The sequence below is a fragment of the Pieris napi genome, chromosome 15 (genome assembly GCF_905475465.1).
Source record: "Pieris napi chromosome 15, ilPieNapi1.2, whole genome shotgun sequence".
In the NCBI taxonomy this organism is placed as follows: Eukaryota; Metazoa; Arthropoda; class Insecta; order Lepidoptera; family Pieridae; genus Pieris; species Pieris napi.
This window is the reverse complement of record NC_062248.1, coordinates 4,712,368-4,730,680: the sequence shown is the minus strand read 5'-3', so window position 1 is coordinate 4,730,680 and position 18,313 is coordinate 4,712,368. Positions and strand designations below refer to the sequence as shown.

Here is an 18,313-nt window from a genome sequence, read left to right as displayed (position 1 = left end):
CTTTTTGACACATATCGCTATTTCACAAGTATTCAAGCAAAATCTTGAAATTGAATCCGTTGAATTGAATTTTTTAACTTATTTATTATTGATACGGGAGTCATCAGATTCAAGATTTTTTTTAAATACAAAAGTCGTGCTTAGCGCTGAGTCTCGACTTTGTATCCTGTCTAAAAATCTTAGCCATAGAGAAATTCAGACCGGCTGAATATAGAACTTAAGTTTTTATTCTTTTTTTATACAAATTAAGCTTCAGAAGTATTGTCACCCTGCTTCTTAACAATATCCTCATCCTTCTCGGACAATGTTATTGAGTAGACAGAACTCTTGTCTGAGAATCTATCTCGGTTACGCCCACCGAAAATGCTGCTGCGAGAAAGAGATGACACAGTTCCAATAGATATGTTGTCTCTATCGGCTTGGGGAACCATCTTCCATACAAGAACACCAATTCCGACAAACGCAGTAACAACCAAAAACATTACCATTGTTATTTCACCAAACATACCTGAAAATAAAATTTAAAACATGTTTAATCAGATCAATTAAATGTTAGACACAATTTTCAAAATATAAAAGTTTACGCGTTCCTTGTTTGGTCAAGGGTTCTAACTTCTAATATTGATTTCCAAACTATTTATAACGTATTATACTATTTTATTAAAAGTTTTTATGAATACAGAAACGTAATAAAAATGTTCGAATGTATTAACATTTTTTAATTATGAAGTATTAGAGAAAGTTGTTTTACGAGTCAATTCTTAATGATTACTTTCTTAATCATATTTACCAAATATGGTCATAACATTGTATTATGTATATAATATGAAACCCTCGTACGTCCACATAACGTCAGTTCGAAAGCAAAAGCTAAAATACATAATGTGCTTATTCCAGTTTTATTTGTATACGATTATCTACAGAATCCCACATTATACACTTTCCCGCTTAAAGTGTTCTTGCGTAAGGTTAGTCTATGCTAAAAAAATCCTTTATCTCTATGAAATAATCTTACGAGGTTTAGTTTTATTTAACCATAAACGACAGTTACGCGATTTGAATTTAACACGCTTATCAAATTAACAAGGAGAGCGGAGTTAATTATAATTTGTGTTGTAGAAAGTTAAATTCTTTTAACTACGTTTCCAGATATTTTGATTACGTAATTAGTTTTATTCAATGCGCCAATTTTGATTCGTTTCCCGGGAAACAAAGATTTGAAGACGATCTACTGTACCCAAATTGGTTAATAAAATATGACCATTTTATAATGTTTAAAATTTTAAATACAAAATAAATTGATTAAAAATGTTTGGTTCTTAAATGGTTTAATTAAAGAATTGCGTTAGTGCAATGGTATTTAGTTATATAGAAGTCCTATTAATACATCGTCGTAAAATAAGTTTCATACTTTGTGTTGAGTCATCCCTCTGAGCTTCAAGTCTTGCCGGTTGGAGATTATTGTCATCCAAGTCGTAGGGCTCCACTGAGCCCAAAGGTCGGGGCTCCAGTAACACATCGCCGGGACTTGACTTGGGTAAGTTGATACCAGCTCGAACCGTCAACGTTTCCGGTTTGTATGAGCATAGCACTAGGAATCTATAAACAATTTATTGGATTAGTCTACAATAGAAACAACACGCTACATGTCAAGAAGAAAAAGTATTTATCTTTACATTTGTTCTCATATACTGTGAAGTAATATACAAAAAATCAGGCTGTGGCAAAATTATTAAAAAAAAATCACAAAATTTACCATGAATTTTATTGACAATTTATTTTAGTTTAAAGATTATACTATCAATACATTTCTGTCATATTCGGGTCGGAGAAATAAATTATAGTACATAGTAGGTAAGTTTTTACGCAGCTTGCCTTTGACATCAAAAAGATGAGGTTTGGGTAGCGACCCATTTCCGTATAATATAGTTACTAATGTAAATAATAAATTACCTATATAGTTTTATTACGTTTTAGTTGATTGTATTCGGTTGGTTTAAGTTTCTTAAACAACTTTTAATAAAAGATAAAACTATTCAAGGCATGTAACATTTAATACAAATAACGGCGTATCTACCACGTGATTTAGAAATAAGAGAAATTAATCTCTGTACTGGACAAATTGTGCGCAGAAACCAAAATACGTACCTTCGAGTGCTGTGCGTCAATATCGGCAGATTCTCCTGCACGATGACATATGTCGCTACAGTGGTTTCGTTCACTTCCGATCCGCATTCATCGTGGTGTATTCGAAGTATGTACGCATCCTGGGCACTATTGGGGTTCCCTTGTAGGGAACAGCGTTCCGGACCGCCATCTGCCGCTTCTACGGCTATTCGCCCCCCAAAGTATGGACCCGTTGAGACCTCTACTTCGCTTGCGTGAGGCAAGCATTGGGTGGCGCGTGCTGAAACTGTAAGCACAGATTGATAGATGGAGAGAAAAGATACTTCTGCGTTTGTATCATGCTGTTTTTTTGTCTATAGGACGTCGTCAATATTTAGATTTTGACATGCTGTTTTCTGTACGATGGGAAGAAAACGCACGAGCAAGTGTTAATTGCGATTAAAGAAAGAAAAATCGATTAGATCGCACGCGTAGATAGGACGGCTGCTCTCACTAAGTGAGTGTGAGAGTTCTTGTGAACTGTACGTAGAATAAATGGCTTGTAAATCTCTTTTTATGATTTATTGCGTTACTAATCGCACTTTCGTTGCTCGATTTTTGAAGACGTTTTTCTAGTGATTGTGAATTTCCGAAAACCCTCTTCAGATACTATTTGCTCCTAAAACTGCCAAAATTTGAATCTGAGTGTATCATGAGTTACTTGATGAAGAAAATTTCATAGAATAAGATTGTAGGCTAAATTGCGTTCAAATTAGAAGCCACATCGTGGGAAAGTAGTCTAGCATTTTTTTTATCTAAAACAAACCTATATATATATACATAAGTACGTCAAAGTCGTTTACGCCGACATCGTTTAGAACAACATAAAGGTTATTTTGACCAAAATCACGGCTGAATTCTTTGTTTTAGGTACTGATTCATAACAACGTCATCGGCTGTCGGTTTTTACGACCAAATATGAGTAGTCCCTTCGATGTCGTTATAATAGATTTTGATTGCAGTTATGTATATGGTAAGAACAACAAACAAATAAGGAGTGTGTTGTCTTGGCTTATGCGCTTTCTTACAAAAATCGCCTCCGTAAAACAGTGGTACACATGGCACATAATACAGAGGTACTAGGTTAGATACCTGGCATAACATGGAAGTGCTTAAACGGCCACTCACACAGGCGCATCACATGCTTTATAGAAAGTCAATAAAAAATTAATTTAATGATATCTGTCAATGCATAGTATTATTTTAGAAGATCCTTTTCTGATAAATACTTTTTATATCCATTAGAAAGTGGTCCTAGTAGACACTTATATAAGCACTTTCTATTTAGCTTTCGGAGATGAATATAAATTAGTATCGCTAATTTACAACTGTTATCATTCATAATCGTAATTCAAAACGAAAATCATTATTCTTTATCGTTAGAACCAGCACACTTTTGTTTTCTTTAATTTAATTTTTGTTGGTTTTTATCTATTGAAATCAGAAACAAAAATCAATGAAATGTAAATATTTTAGTCCAACTGTTTCTAATTATTTGTAAACCAATGATTTGCTCTCGCCTGTGCCTTAAACAGATAAATTTTGGTTTAAAGAATATCTTCTTCTTCTTCCCATCCGGTGCACTCTTGACAGAGCGGTCGTGATCGCTAGGAGTAGTTGTAGGGGCAGATGTGATGCGCTTCACGACATTTTGCCATCGTTGCAATGTAGTGTCATGTATGTTTTTAATAAGAATTAAAGAATTTAATTCTCATTAAAAACATACATGACACTTACATGAGAAAACAATAATAATATTAAAAACATAAAAAGTAAAATATCACGCCGTCATACGCTGTGCATTAGAGACCATATACCAAAAACCTTCGCAGGTTTTCGAAACGAGGATTGCTACTAAACGAGGATAATTTAAATATTATTTCTATGTGGATTTTTTTTTCTCTTTATGGCAATGTGTGGTATATTTTAAATACATCTACGACAGACATTTAATTATTATTATTTTACACATAGACTATACGGTGACTTTGCAATATTTTTTTATATCATCAGTTAAAATACACATGATTGATTTAATACTTAAATTGCTTCATTATCACGAACATGGAATAGTAATATATGTTCTCGTATGCAAAATAGCATTTCGTGGATGAAGTATGAGCTTTCGAATTTTGTTCGTATAATTAAGTTAACCTATACAAAAATGTTTAGGTACTTACATCCTTTGGTAGGAACAATGATAATCTTTGAGCCAATGGAAAGTGGATCGGCGAGGTCTCTTGGGTCTCGTCTCACCGGTCTCACTTCAAAGGAGTATGTGGTGGCCATACGGAGACCAGTGATGAACGTAGTATAAACTCTTCCTCGTCGCACTCCCAAAGTGGGTTTGGTAGTTGTAGTGGTAGTAGTTGTAGATTCGGTTACCCTCCCTTCTCTTCTCCCCCTGTCTTCAAAGTTCTCTACTACCTAAAAAAATATTATTAATTCTATACTGTTCTCTTATGGACTTTTCTATGTGCGCAATTAACACTTGCTGGTACGGTGAAGGAAAACATAACAAGGAAACATGTCTTATTCGACGGCGTGTGAACTTGTCTATTAGAAAAAGCAATTAATCACGATCAGATACAGAAATCTGAGGCCCAGCCCTAAAAATGTAGCGCCTTGTATTCTTTCGCCAATATGCGTGTTTAACTCCGGTAAAGGTAACAAAAAAGTAAATTTTATAGTTATGTCTGTGCCTTACGGCCGCTTTCTATACTCAATCCCAATCCAATTTTTACTACTAGAGATTGATATTTCAATCCATTTCTCATAAAATACTTTTCAATAACCGATCGATGGATCGTTTTTGTAAAATATCTTTGATTTCGACAGATCAAATTTTGGCATTTATCAATCTAAATTTGCGAAAATCCGGATTGCAAAAAAAATTCTAGATTATAGATCGAGTATTGAAAGCGGCCGTTAGTTACTATTGATATGCGGACATGTAGCAACTAGATTTTGTTTTAAATAACATTATTATCTATTCTGAATTACTCGTTACCATTCGATTTTTAAAACCAAGAAAATGATAGTAAAATATTGCCCAGACCCACGGAAACCATTCAATACGCTCTAAATTGAGAACATCTAGAATGCAGATATTATGTTTCGCAGTAATAAAATAAATTGGGATTCGATCGCGGTCAGAGTTATAGCCTTCCTCACGTTATGTTACGGTTACTGCACATAGTAATATGGTTTATCTAGAGCTCCACACTGCTATTACAAATATAATAAATCAAATAGATAGGAAGGCTTTAATTAGTTTGTTGATGGCAACACTTATAAAATTTCTAGTTTTAAGTTTATAAAATGGTAACACTTTTTTTGTACCGGGATTCCATTGTTGGGCCTGAGACAAAATCACTATTCGACAGGCGTGACTCACTAATGCTAAACGTATGGGAATGACATTAGCTTACACTTTGTCACGTGACCTTATCATACATATTCGTATGGCGTTAGTGGGTTTTGTTGCAAAGAGAATTTGCCTCAAGTCCGTGTTCTATGAAAATTAATCAAGCCATAACTCTAGGTACTTCTCCACAACATGCTCCATGCTCTGCATAGTGTTAATATCAGTATTCAAGGATTTTTGGGTTACCTTAGTTCGACATCGGTATTGCCCCCAAGCTTGTAGCTCACAGTAGTGTATTTGGAATGCCAGCAGCTTTCTTGAGTCCTCATCTGGTTGACCGTATTCCCAACGTAATCGGACATCACGAAAATCTGGCTCACCAATGAGATGAAGAACTTCTGAAATGTAAATTTAACATTTTGGGAGATTTCATTTAAAAATTAATATTTTAATATTCCTTAGCCTAATGCCCACGCTAAATGGATGAACTTTTGGACTTTCTAAAAATATTTAATAATGTATTTTTACACCCGCGAATTTTTATAAAATTTAAATATTGTAATAAATTCGCGTTTATATTAGTTAAAAAGCTTTGATTTAAATGTACTCAAGTAAACTAAAAAAAATGTATTTTTCTTCTTTAGCATCAATTGGCATGGTTCAATTTGCCAATCAAATTAGATAAAATGGGATACTGTATAATTTATTTACTATGAAATAGTATTTATATAGGTATTAAATGGTCTTTGTCAAACAATTTTTTTATGAAAAATTTTTATATACTTTTTAATTACCTATTCGCTCATTTTTTCTATGAGCTGCCTATTTCTCAAAAACAATACCTATTTGATTTGTTATTATTTTTATACAAAATATTGCCGAATGGTTAGGGTCAATTACCCGTTGTGATTTACGGCATGAATACACAACGAAAACAATTCGCAAAGAACTGGAGCAAAATGAACGCGCTATTTGTTTAAGGCCAGGAATTCGCTGTAAATTGGAAATATTTTTGTTGCTATTTCAATTCGTAGGCGTCTTGCTCATCTTATACAATAAGATAAGATTCGTTATATCGTCTTGAAAATCTTCATTAAAAGTAGAAATAAGCGGGACATATAATAGTGCAAGAGTGTGTTCGCAGGCACTGCACTCCAGCTGAGCTAAAACTTCGTAGGCTGACATAGAAACAATCTTGCAATGACCCAGCAAACGAATTTTTGTTAAGTTTTCCATAACATAAAGGCTGTTATATGATAAAGGATATAAATGTAGGAGAAAACTTTATAACAAGAATACTGCACAAACGCCAAATCGAAAATAAGAAAGTCAAGATGTCAATTGTTTCGCAAACATTTGATACCGTATGTACGCAATCGCAAAGATGACCTTGATATTTCGTTATATTATTCAAATATTTAACTCACTGCACACGAAGCGGAAACGGTAGTGTTATGCCTATGTATTATATTGTATTTATAAATAGTTTTAGGATAAAATCGACAGGATGTATTATTTGGCTAAAAATGATGGTGATTTACCTAAATTGAATGGCGGGTTACATGATATGTATTTTATTTAAGTAGACGTTGTTAGCATGAAGTTCAAAAGGAAAGTGATCGTAAACGTAATCTTTGCGGCACCCGGTTGTTCGCTCTCAAATCAGTCGTGAAGCACTCATTTTACGATTTGGCATTCTGATAAACAATAAACTACAAGCTCCCACCTTTTCAGAATGCCAAATCGTAAAATAACTGCTTCACGACTGATTTGAGAGCGACCGCCGATGCGAAAACCGCTGACTGCTGAGTTAGTTCGAAAAGTGAGTTACAGAATCCCAGGGCTGTTCCATAAAAAAATGTATTAAAGTAGCGGTGCCCGGTGGTTTCAACCCTTCATTCGGTGGAAGCGTAATTCGCTTCAATAAATGGTTTAAATTCTTTCAAAAGTCGAAATTCGAGGCGATTTCATTTGATCAAATATTCCACATAACCGAGGAATATTCAGTAACAGTAGAAACTGGTAAATAACAAATGCGTTATTTACGCAATTCCCATGCTAATATTTAACGATAAAAACAAATACCGAGTGCTTTGTGGTTCAAAGAGCCTTATTTGTCGATCCAGACTTCCCATAGAAGACGCCAGGCAGATTCTTACCCATAAATCCCATGCAGTTATTTCACCAGCAAAAAATAGTTGTAAGGCCTATGTCAACGCTACCTATAAAGTATAAAGGATGCGATAATGTTAATGGAAAAAGGTAATTACCGTTGGGAGGGTTGAATATTGTATTAGAGCCGCTATAAATTACAATAATATTTCATTTCACACATCGCGGCATACCTTGTGCTTGCGGCACGCTTGCGGTGGCTACCATAAAATCCGTATACAATGATCCCTCTATGTATAAGTTGGAATATTATTTTATTAATATTCATGATATAGCTATGACCTACAATCACTGCAATGACATCATACCCTGAACGTGCTAACGTTTGGACCGCTAAGGATATTAACAACTTTCGGCCTTAGTTGTTGGGGTCTGGGGGCATGGATCTTTAGGTTAAAGGAAAAGAGCACCAACACACCCATTTATCCTATAAACATTAAGTCGTACTTATTCGTATCGATTTTTTTTCCTTTTTACGATTTCTACTTAAAATCGAAACCAACACTTGTGTCCCTTACTAATCGTATGTATAGAAGTAACGAGTAATTGACAATTATCATTAAAAGGTTTATTTGGATGGAAACAAGATAGAATCGCACGTTAATAATAATTGATGATGATGTGTCGGTCATGCGATTGTGTTGAGTGACTGACGCGAAACGACACCAACAAAGACTAACACATCGCTCTTCCTGTGTATATGAGGCCATCTGATTCAAAACATATTGTTACAGTACGAAGCCCTTTGTCAAAGTGAAATATTTTTTTTATATAAAATACCTACTTTTTAACATACATATTGGGTTCTTTATTATCACATTTATGTTCAATTGAAAGCAAGAATTAAGCTTCCCGTGAACACATGAAATAATGGCGCCAAAACTCAACACATCAGCGCAAGCGTTATGACTGACACCCCCACAGATAAATATAAAAATTGTATTATCTGAATTCTATTTATACTTATCAGAAATTGCGCTCAAACACTGTGTGAATACTCTTTTGATTTATAAGTTCATCTGTAGAACAATTATTTTATATTTGGGCTTGTTTTAAAATTTAAAAAGCATTTTTTCATCGTAGAAACATTATTATTGATAAAGAACTCGCTGACTAAAAGCTAAGAGCGCATAAAACTTTCAAAACGTGGAGAAACTATGTAAATCCGAAGTATTGTTAAAATGCCCGTGCGTGTATAATCTTCATTTTTGCTGTAGGTATTCAATTAAAACTGACCTACTGTCGTTCAGATAAAACGTTATTGTATTCGAAACAATTACACAGGTATTTAGGTAGATGCAGTTTCTTGCAACTGCATATAAAAAATATAATATAAAGAAAATGTAGACGCAGTGGATCGTAAACAAAATAACAGAATTTTTCCAATTTTAGCCCTAAAGCCCTTTTTGTCATGGGATATAGTAAAAATGTTGGTTCGGATTTTTCTAATTCTTAATATAGAAATATAATAACTCGTTATCGTCTATATGCATTAGTTAGAGTATTTATTAGTTATAAATTGTATTAGTAAACCACTAAACAATAGAGTGAAGCTTTTAAAAATGTTTTTTTTTTCCATTTGACAAGTTTTCAAATATTTGTTAACTCAAAGAACATTAAATGCTCATTCATAGATAACAATTTTTTACTATATGGCAATAATTTAAAACCGAATATTTGTTTATAATACAATGTACAAAAAATGAATCTATTTTAAACCACGTACACCTCGAAACCCTGAGGTCGTACGTTCAAATCACGGTTGTTCCCCAATGCAAATTTTATCTTATTTCTATGTCTTTTAATGTGCACAAATAACACTCTCGTGCGGTGGAGGAAAACATCGTGAGGAAACCGGCATGCCTCAGACCAAAATTTGTGTCGGACACAGTTGGCAACACCGACTAGAAAAAAAAAATATCACGAAACGGATACAGAAATCTGAGACCAAAACGTAATACGTTTAACGTTAAAGTAGATTCAATCTATTCAATTCGATAAGACACCTCAAATAGCTAAAGTATGCCACACAGTTCGTTCTCGCGTATGTAGAGCATATCATTGATGTCTAATAGCTTATTGTAATCAATGTAACTCAATAATACCTTTTCTTCAACACTTTTTTCATATCGCACTAAGAACAGGGTAACGAGCTTTTGAATCCAATTTGTCATGGCCTTGTTAAAAATAAAGACGCTTATATTTTAGAATGGTTTAGAAAAATACCAATTAAATTGAGACATAATATACTTATAGTAGATATAGAGTGCGGGCTAAGTCTCGAGTCTAAATTTCACCCTTAGGACCTGATATAAATAGAAGTTAGGCTTTATGTAGAATTTTAAATTCATTTGTTATATATTTAAATATACTGTACACTTCAACTGAATACGAGTAGGTACGGCCTGTGACTCAGTTGGTCGAGTTTTTAGTTATACATATTTTTTTCTGGATTCGATAGATACAATTTGCAGTTGACCTTTGAAGAAATATTACCACCAGACAAATAATTTCCTCATCATTTAAAGAAAGCTTAAAGTGTTCAATTAAATGCTCTTTATATTAAATAATGTGCCTTTCATATATTAGTATTACGTTATAACATATCATTTATTTATAGCTTGTACGCAAACATGCGCACACGTTTTATACATGTTTATGTAGTTTGTATTAACCATTGTATAATGTATTTTTTTTATAGAGCAGAGAGCAAACGGGCAGAAGACTCACCTGATCTTGAAGTGATGAACCCATGCACACGACTAACGAATTAAAAATATTCGTAAAAGAATATTTACTCAAATGTTTCACGAAATCAAAAAGTATTTATTGATTATGGAACAAATTATACTTTCTTGTTCCTGTATTTCGAAAAATTTACAACATTGGTCTGTCGTTATAGCTTATAAAAAACAAACATATATAAAAACCCTGGAGCTACTGCGGTCGATGGCGGGAAAAAAAATTCGTCAATAGGTATAGAATAGTTGTAACGTACATGTTCTAAAAATAATAATGAAATACAGATATAATCCTGATGATTAGACGTGAAAATGACGGTTCGTGTCGACAAATTTTCATACAAATTTAGTTTTCGACTTTCTACATACACTACTGTTAAGGCATGTTGACTACGCTTCCTTGAAAAAACATCAAATAAAAATTAGTTAGTTAAGTAGTTACCGTTATAGGATTTTAATATTTAAGGAAATCTAAATTGGATTATTGCTATATTTAAACAAACGCGTGGGATCAGTCATAAACTAAAAATTCAAATAAGGTTGAAAAACCGTTACAGATCGTGCATTTCTATCAGATAATTGTTTGTATCCAAAACTGATATCGAAATATCTGATAATCACGGCTTTGACCTAAACGGTTGCAGGTCCGGTCGGTGACCTGACGGGAGTCGGCTTCCAGCTCCCTACTTCCAGTTTTGAACCTACATTGGATATATCTAGTTGTCTATTGCTATTTATGGGATAGAACTTTGAGACGAGGTTTATAAATTCACGGATCTTAGTAGCATATATTTGACTATTTATAAATCAAAAATAATTTGTATACTTATAAATGTAAAAAGAGTCTCTAAATTTAACTGGCAATAAACTCTTCGTAGTTCGTCACTTCTTTTAATGGCCAACTTGTGCCCACAGCTCCAAAGTCTAATTTGGAAATTAACTCCCTAGTAATAGAACATGTATACGAAACTCGGAGTTCTGACGGAGTTTTCTTCCTATGTTCATTTGTTTTTACGGTGCAAGAATACGTGGAGGAAACCGTACAGCTACTTATCAGGTAACGACGCTTTTAATGTAATTATCAGCTAATTAAGAGCCTTGTCAAATGCGTTAAGTGAAAGCTTGGTTTCACACACGCCCTATTTCAAATGAACCACAACGAAAGTAAAGCAAATGTTATAACATGGGCACGTTTTACTCATAAGCTTAAATGCCGTACTAAAGTGGACTACCGTGTCGCGTTATACGTTAGGCCAGGAAACGCACTTACGCTGTAATAAAATCTAACTAAAATCTGGCTCACCGTTTCGTTCATGTAACTGAATTGTACAATTATTGTCAATTATCATCTTTATATTATTTGTGTACAAAATATTTCAACAATTGCGCGTTTAATAAAAAAAAGTGGTACTGTTCGCACATATTTTACAATAACTTTATTGCCTATACACACACACCAAATAACGTACACTTAGAATGCTAACATCAAAATAAAAAAAATATATTTAAACACACGTGATGTAAGTGGTATATAAGTATTGATTCTTTGATTACTAATTACCTTATCAAAGAATCAATACTTTTACTAAGAAATTAAGACGATTTTCATATACTAATAGCAAATTGAATTAATTATATTAAATAATAATTAACTCGATGTAGATACTTTTGTCAACATTTTTAAAATAGTTCACACTCTACTGCCATTTCATGCTACTTGCGCAGTAAGAGACCGTTAGGACATGCATAATGCCAACCGCGAAGTGGTTCATTGATAATGACATGCGCACTTTGGACCAAAGTTGGTATGAACCAAATGTTTTTAATACAAAAGCTACTTTCAAATCTAGGTTCCTGCACAGAACAATGTGCTTTATTCGTCGGTGCCGGTTGGATCATGTAGATGTGGGGCTTTCCGTTCTTCACTATTCCTATTTGACTCTAAATTTATAAAGTTACTAAAATTATTACGTACGGTACTAAAGTTAGAAATGCCATCGAATGGCTATCAAAATAGAATTAATACCAAAGATTGTATGGAAAACAATTGTTTTTGATTGAAAAAAAATTGTTTGAAAATTTAGGAAAACTTAAATTTGAAAGTAAACCGCAACATAAAATGCTTTGTTCGACTGGAATTCAGGTTGTATGAAAAGCGATTCGAGCTGATTACTGACATACAATGAAATAATGTCTATAGTAAAATATACTATGTATATGTAATTACATTAAAATGGTGACGTCCAAGAGCTCAACGATATGAAACGATTCTCAAAATTTGAATCAAATTTGTTAAGCCGTTTGGACAATAATGTTTTTTTTAAAAACATCTATATAGTAAAAGTACAATGCATAGTTCCCATTGACAATTTTCACAAGAGAAGTTGCCGATTTGTGTTACACTGTTCTGCGAAAGGAAGGGATAGTATCTAGTAGTAAAATACTTGCAAGGGCTATATCAAAATAACTATTATTCTGTTACTCAGTGTTGGCGTAGTAGCCTCGGCGTGCGACACATCGATGAGGTCGTAGGTTCGACCTCCGGCTGTGCACCAACTTTCTGTCTATACCCATTTACCATCCGGTGAAGGAAAACATCGTTAGTAAATGCATCGGCATACTTTAGACCCAAAATAACGGCCTGTGTCAAATATTTAAACAGAAATGTTCACGAAACAGATACAGAAATCTGAGGCCTAGATCTAAAAGGTTGTACCGCCATTGGTTTCTTTTCTGTACTTGCGTCATATTAGAACTGATACGGTTTGGTCAGTTCATAAGTTTACGAGACTTTAAGGATCTCTTTCGCTAATCAACAATGAGAACAAGAAAGCATCATATCAATCATTTGACCTATTGATACATGATAGCTCGAGGTGTAGGTTAATCTCGTGTTTGATGACAGCGGAACCTTGTAAGTAGAACTGGTCACGGGTAATACAATCCATCACTGTACAACTGGGTGAACTGTATCGGATATTAGGTCCAATCTGGCTTGTTATCCAATTTTACATTTGTCCTACTCTCGTATGACCAATACCGTAACATCAATATATTTATAATAACTTCATATCGATCGGCCAACGTCACTTCGACGATGAGACAATTTGACGCACAAGTAGGCTTCACAGCTTAGGTCAATACACATACATCTTCAGTAATTTTTTACCCTTCAAATAAGATAAAAATTGTTTCGCATAATGTCATATCAACTTTTCTCAGATTCTGGCTGATGAAAAGATGCGCATTTCAGTCTACCAATAGGCTTAAGAATTGTCTTTCCATCATAGCCTCAACTCAATTTGCCAGAATGATATGCAAGTGTGTGAGTCTAATTAGACATATTTAGTTTTCACGAAAAATGGGGTATAATGGTAATGGTATAAAATATAAAAATGGGCTAGTATAAATTATTTTGGATTGAATAGGTAACTCAAAACTAAACCAATTTTTTAAATTGTCACCATTATTAATGCTACATTATCCCTGAGTAACAAGAATACGTTTTTTTTCAAAATGTAGAAAAGATAAGCACAAAGTCGGGAAAAGTCCCTTATTTCTAAAATACCCTTACATAAATCAGCGTAATGGTTGTACCGATAAAGTTATGGATCAGGCATTAATCTAGGTCGATTCAAAATGCAAATCGGGTATGAAATAACGATAGTTGCAAATTCTGATTGATTTATTCGTTTACAAAAACAGTTAGGTTTACTAAAGCTCCCGTTGCGATCGTTAGCACTGCCAGTTACTGTGCCCTGCACATCTTAATGATCTAAAAGACATCAGATGTACTCGTTACGGAAAACTGTTCCAGTGATTACTTTGTTGCTGGTAAAAAGCGGAACAGGGATCGTGACGTTAAGATATTGTTTCGGAACCGTTATACGGGTTGCAGACCCAGAGCTAAGCTAAGTTAGTTTAGCTTAGCTCGCATAGCTGACGCAGTTTTCCATACTTGTGTGCAAACCGCAAACTATGCGAACTAAGCTATGTGAGCTAACTAAAATATGCGAAGCTAATTTAGTTGTGTATGCCGATGCGCAGCTACACGAGCTAAGCTAAGCCCCTCCCGCTACCCCGCACACCATTTGCACATCCTTCGCCACACTGACTGAGCTTTGGCTTAGCTGTTGGTGTGCACGCTATTTATTTCTAGCTTAGCTTAGCCTAGCTTGATTGGCATAGCTTAGTTTAGCCTTGGCATAGCTTAGTTTTCGGTCTGCAACCGGCTTTATACTGAATTGTCACGGGAGTTGCGTAATTTGAAACCAAAGCTCTCAAAAATAGTACATAAACGTATTCATTTTTTGTGGGAATCTCGAAAATGCATTTCGTTTTCAAGAATAGTTAATGTGTGGGTAATCTTCTATATATATATAATGAAAATGGTCTTCGTTTGAGGCTCAATCACGCCTAAACCACTGATCGTATCGACATGAAACTACCACCATTCGATGCGAAATTTTATGGCTATTTATTTATTAAATTCCAACGTTCCTTCATTTTTTTATTGCTGTTTTACTTTTATGAAAATTTATCCATACGGACTTCACCGCGGAAACATTCGGGGAGGCTTCCTAGAACCTCTAAACGTCAACATCTGTTAAAAACTCGATTTTCGAAATATTTCAATTTTCTTAGCGGGAAGTTAAAAAGAAGAATAATAAAAATATGAAAAAAAATAAAATAATGAAACATAAAATTTATTTTAATTCGTCCAGCAAAGCGGGCGCGAAACGGCTAGTATGTGTATAAAAGTAAATAATTACTGTTGACGTAATCACCAATTAAGAAAATCAAAGACCCCCCTCCAACCCTATAGTGCTTACGTAAATAACGGAAAGTTCGCAGCTAACCTGAATGCTCATTTGACAACCCCATAATCTCGAAGGTCTCACATGGAATCAATGTATAGAAAACGAAAAACAAATTAACTTAAATTCTCGTGTTTTTGCTCGCAAGAATAAGACTTAGTGTGTGTCAGGTCCGTCCCCTTTACGCATTAGTGCCGTTTTATGCACTTATTATACGTATACGTAGGTAAATTGCAACATAAAGTCGGGCAATAATATTTTATTTTAAAATAAAATGCTCACTTTAAAATTATTTATATTGTGATGAAATGTATACTGCTACGCATTATATCTATGTCATATTTATGTTCTATCTGGGAGGTACATCACAAAACTATTTCGAATGTCTGTGCGAAATAGTTTTTACTACAATAGATGTTACATGTTCTCATGTAATCTATTGATGGCCATAAACATTACCTATTACAACTATAAATATGAAATTTGACTTTGATTGCAAAGCATTAAATTTCGGTAGGTTAGGTCGTAATAAGACGGAAAAAAAATATATGGCATGAAAAACTTTGCTTTTGTGCTTAGAAGACTGATTGAACGAAATTTTTAATAATCTCGGATTTTAATTTTAGTATTATTATTATAACTATCACAAAAGCAAACTTTATACCGAAAAAAGGTACCTATTTTCTTTTCGTTTTTGTGCATAACTAACTGGAAAATAATAGTATAAACTTTAGGACAAAGAACGAAAATTTTTTTGTAGAGTCGTGTTATTAATAAAAGTTTTTTGCCAATATCAACGGTGGTCAATGGAATCATAGATAGTGGTCATCACGCCAGATGTATTTAAATAAATTATAATCCAGTGGCAACATATGTTGGCGTCAGACTGCATCCGTTTCTTTGATCACTTTCATTACAAAGTCAAGTAGGTGATCAGCCTTCTGTCTGACATGACGTCAATTTTTGGATTTGAAACATGCCGGATTCCTCAATATGTTTGCATTCACCATAATATGAGCGATACACACAAAGACAGAAAGTCCGCTGGCAAAGCCTGGGTTGCCGTTCAAATATGACAGTCGCACGCTGAAACTTGTGAGTGTCCATGGGCGGCGGTATCACTTAACATCAGGTGAGCCTCCTGCCCGTTTGCCTCTTATTATATAAAAAAAACTACTAGGCCAACACTGCTTCGTTTAAAAATACTTCATTTTTCAAAGAATAACATTATAAGTGAGAAAATATAACTGCTTAGACAACAAAAGGCAGTATCAAAATATTTTTGGAGTTTTGTTCATAAAGAAACTGAAATCTCGCCGTGGTGAAACGAAACCACAAATTAATTATTATTTACAGGTCTATACTTCACGCCAAAGTCAAATTAATTTAAACGTAGATTAATAATGATATAGCCTTAGAACCTATTTTTATTTCGTGGGGAAATGCGTTACGCATACCCTCGGCACGGTTAACCTGGTGGGGAAGGGTTATGTGGAACTCGCTGTTGTGCATACCCACTAAAACCCCACGACAATCGCCCGGGGCAGGACACGGTAACAGCTTAGCCTTGTCCGCATCCAGGCACGTGATCAGCCGTTAATATCACGGTCCTCTACGGCCACGAATGATGTGGAATGGACCTTGGTCTTGAGTCATAAGAACAGTGCTAACTACTTAATGTAATATCCCAATGACTAATTTAATACAGAATTTGGCACTGATTAAAAAGCTTCTGATTATAAACGTAAATCTATACGCAGCATACCTCTAATAAACGACTCTCAGTAGGGCAGTATAGCGTTAGTCTTTTGTAAGTCTTAAAAGAATAACAAGATATTCAAACGTGAAATCTTTATTAACTCTAATGTTAGTGAAAGAGTTAATGATGTCTGTCGAAAGTTTATTCTATTCACGGTTCATTACATCGTCATTATGAAGGTCAATTGATGATTGTCTCATCAGTAATGTCAATTACGAATTATTGAGGATATTTAGTACATTATAAAGTTGAAGAGTTTGGTGAACGCGCTAAGACAAGTAAAATGAACATTTTTGATATTAATATTTTAAGCCGTATTATATCTTTTGTTTATTGATTAAAGGCCACCACATATATAATGATAGCATTAGCTTGTAACATATACTGTAGATCTATGTTACAAGCTATCTTTTCTAAATTATATGACAAATATGGTAAACATAAATGTTACAAAAAATAAAATACAATAAAAATTTGTATTATACAAAATTAAACAGTTTACATTATAAAACCTCAATGGTTTTTTGTAGCAATACATTTAGGATCGCGATTTCAATATTATTATCTATTAATACATATAGTAAAATTCTTTAACTAAACTTTGCAATACCTAATATTTAGACCACTATGTTTTGAGGTGGTGATACAATAAAGACACCGATATATTTAATAGTGTTTTGAGGAGTATCATAATTTGGAAAATATAAAACAACTAACTTTTTAATTTATAAATTTAAAAAAATAATGTAAAAAACGAATATGATACACTTAAATTAAATAAAGGTTCTAAATAAATACAAAATGTACAGAACGATATTTCGCATGTTTTACAACCTTGACTTTTAAATTTTATTTTATTTTTTAAATTTTAACTTAAGTTTAAATAAACGTAAAAATAATAAAATAATCCCGTTAAATTGTCATTTGAATAGACGGATATAGGTTAAATGGATTTATATTAGGTACTTCATAATATGTAATGTATTTTAGTTTATTTATAATAATAATATTATTAATATTGAATTAATAAAAAGTCCTTACCGTCATCCGAACCAATTTCCGCGATTGGGGACACGAAGGTAATTTGAATAATTATCCAAAAAAATAATCTCGCACACAAACTCATATTTTTTTTTTTGTTAAAAAGTATTTATCATTAAAAAATACTGGCTGATTAATTCGAGAATATAAATATACCGCGTTCGAAAGTAGAGAGCGGCACACGATAGCCTTCCCGCAGTCAAAGTTAGACTAACGCATAACATTCTGTAAGCACTAAGGTGAAAAGCCC

At 33.7% G+C, this 18,313-nt stretch overlaps 1 protein-coding gene across 1 annotated transcript; it reads right to left on the bottom strand.

Annotated features, from left to right (window-relative positions):
* Positions 1–52: 52 nt before the first annotated feature.
* Positions 53–18,288, bottom strand: LOC125056568. The gene is made up of 6 exons (XM_047659727.1): positions 18,064–18,288; positions 5,780–5,931; positions 4,347–4,593; positions 2,149–2,413; positions 1,412–1,599; positions 53–508 (listed from the first exon to the last, which is right to left on the bottom strand). Exons 1-6 carry the CDS (start codon positions 18,146–18,148, stop codon positions 246–248), a joined length of 1,200 nt encoding a protein of 399 aa, XP_047515683.1. The 5' UTR covers positions 18,149–18,288; the 3' UTR covers positions 53–245.
* Between the last annotated feature and the right edge of the window lie 25 nt (positions 18,289–18,313).

What these genes read in the sequence shown, in the direction of transcription:
- LOC125056568 (XM_047659727.1), bottom strand. Translation starts at nt 18,148, where the DNA reads ATGAGTTTGTGTGCGAGATTATTTTTTTGGATAATTATTCAAATTACC. An exon ending in CATTGTTCCTACCAAAGGAT is followed by an intron (nt 2,414 to 4,346) that starts GTAAGTACCTAA and finishes CTGTGCTTACAG; the next exon opens with TTTCAGCACGCGCCACCCAA. An exon ending in GAGGGATGACTCAACACAAA is followed by an intron (nt 509 to 1,411) that starts GTATGAAACTTA and finishes TTTTATTTTCAG; the next exon opens with GTATGTTTGGTGAAATAACA.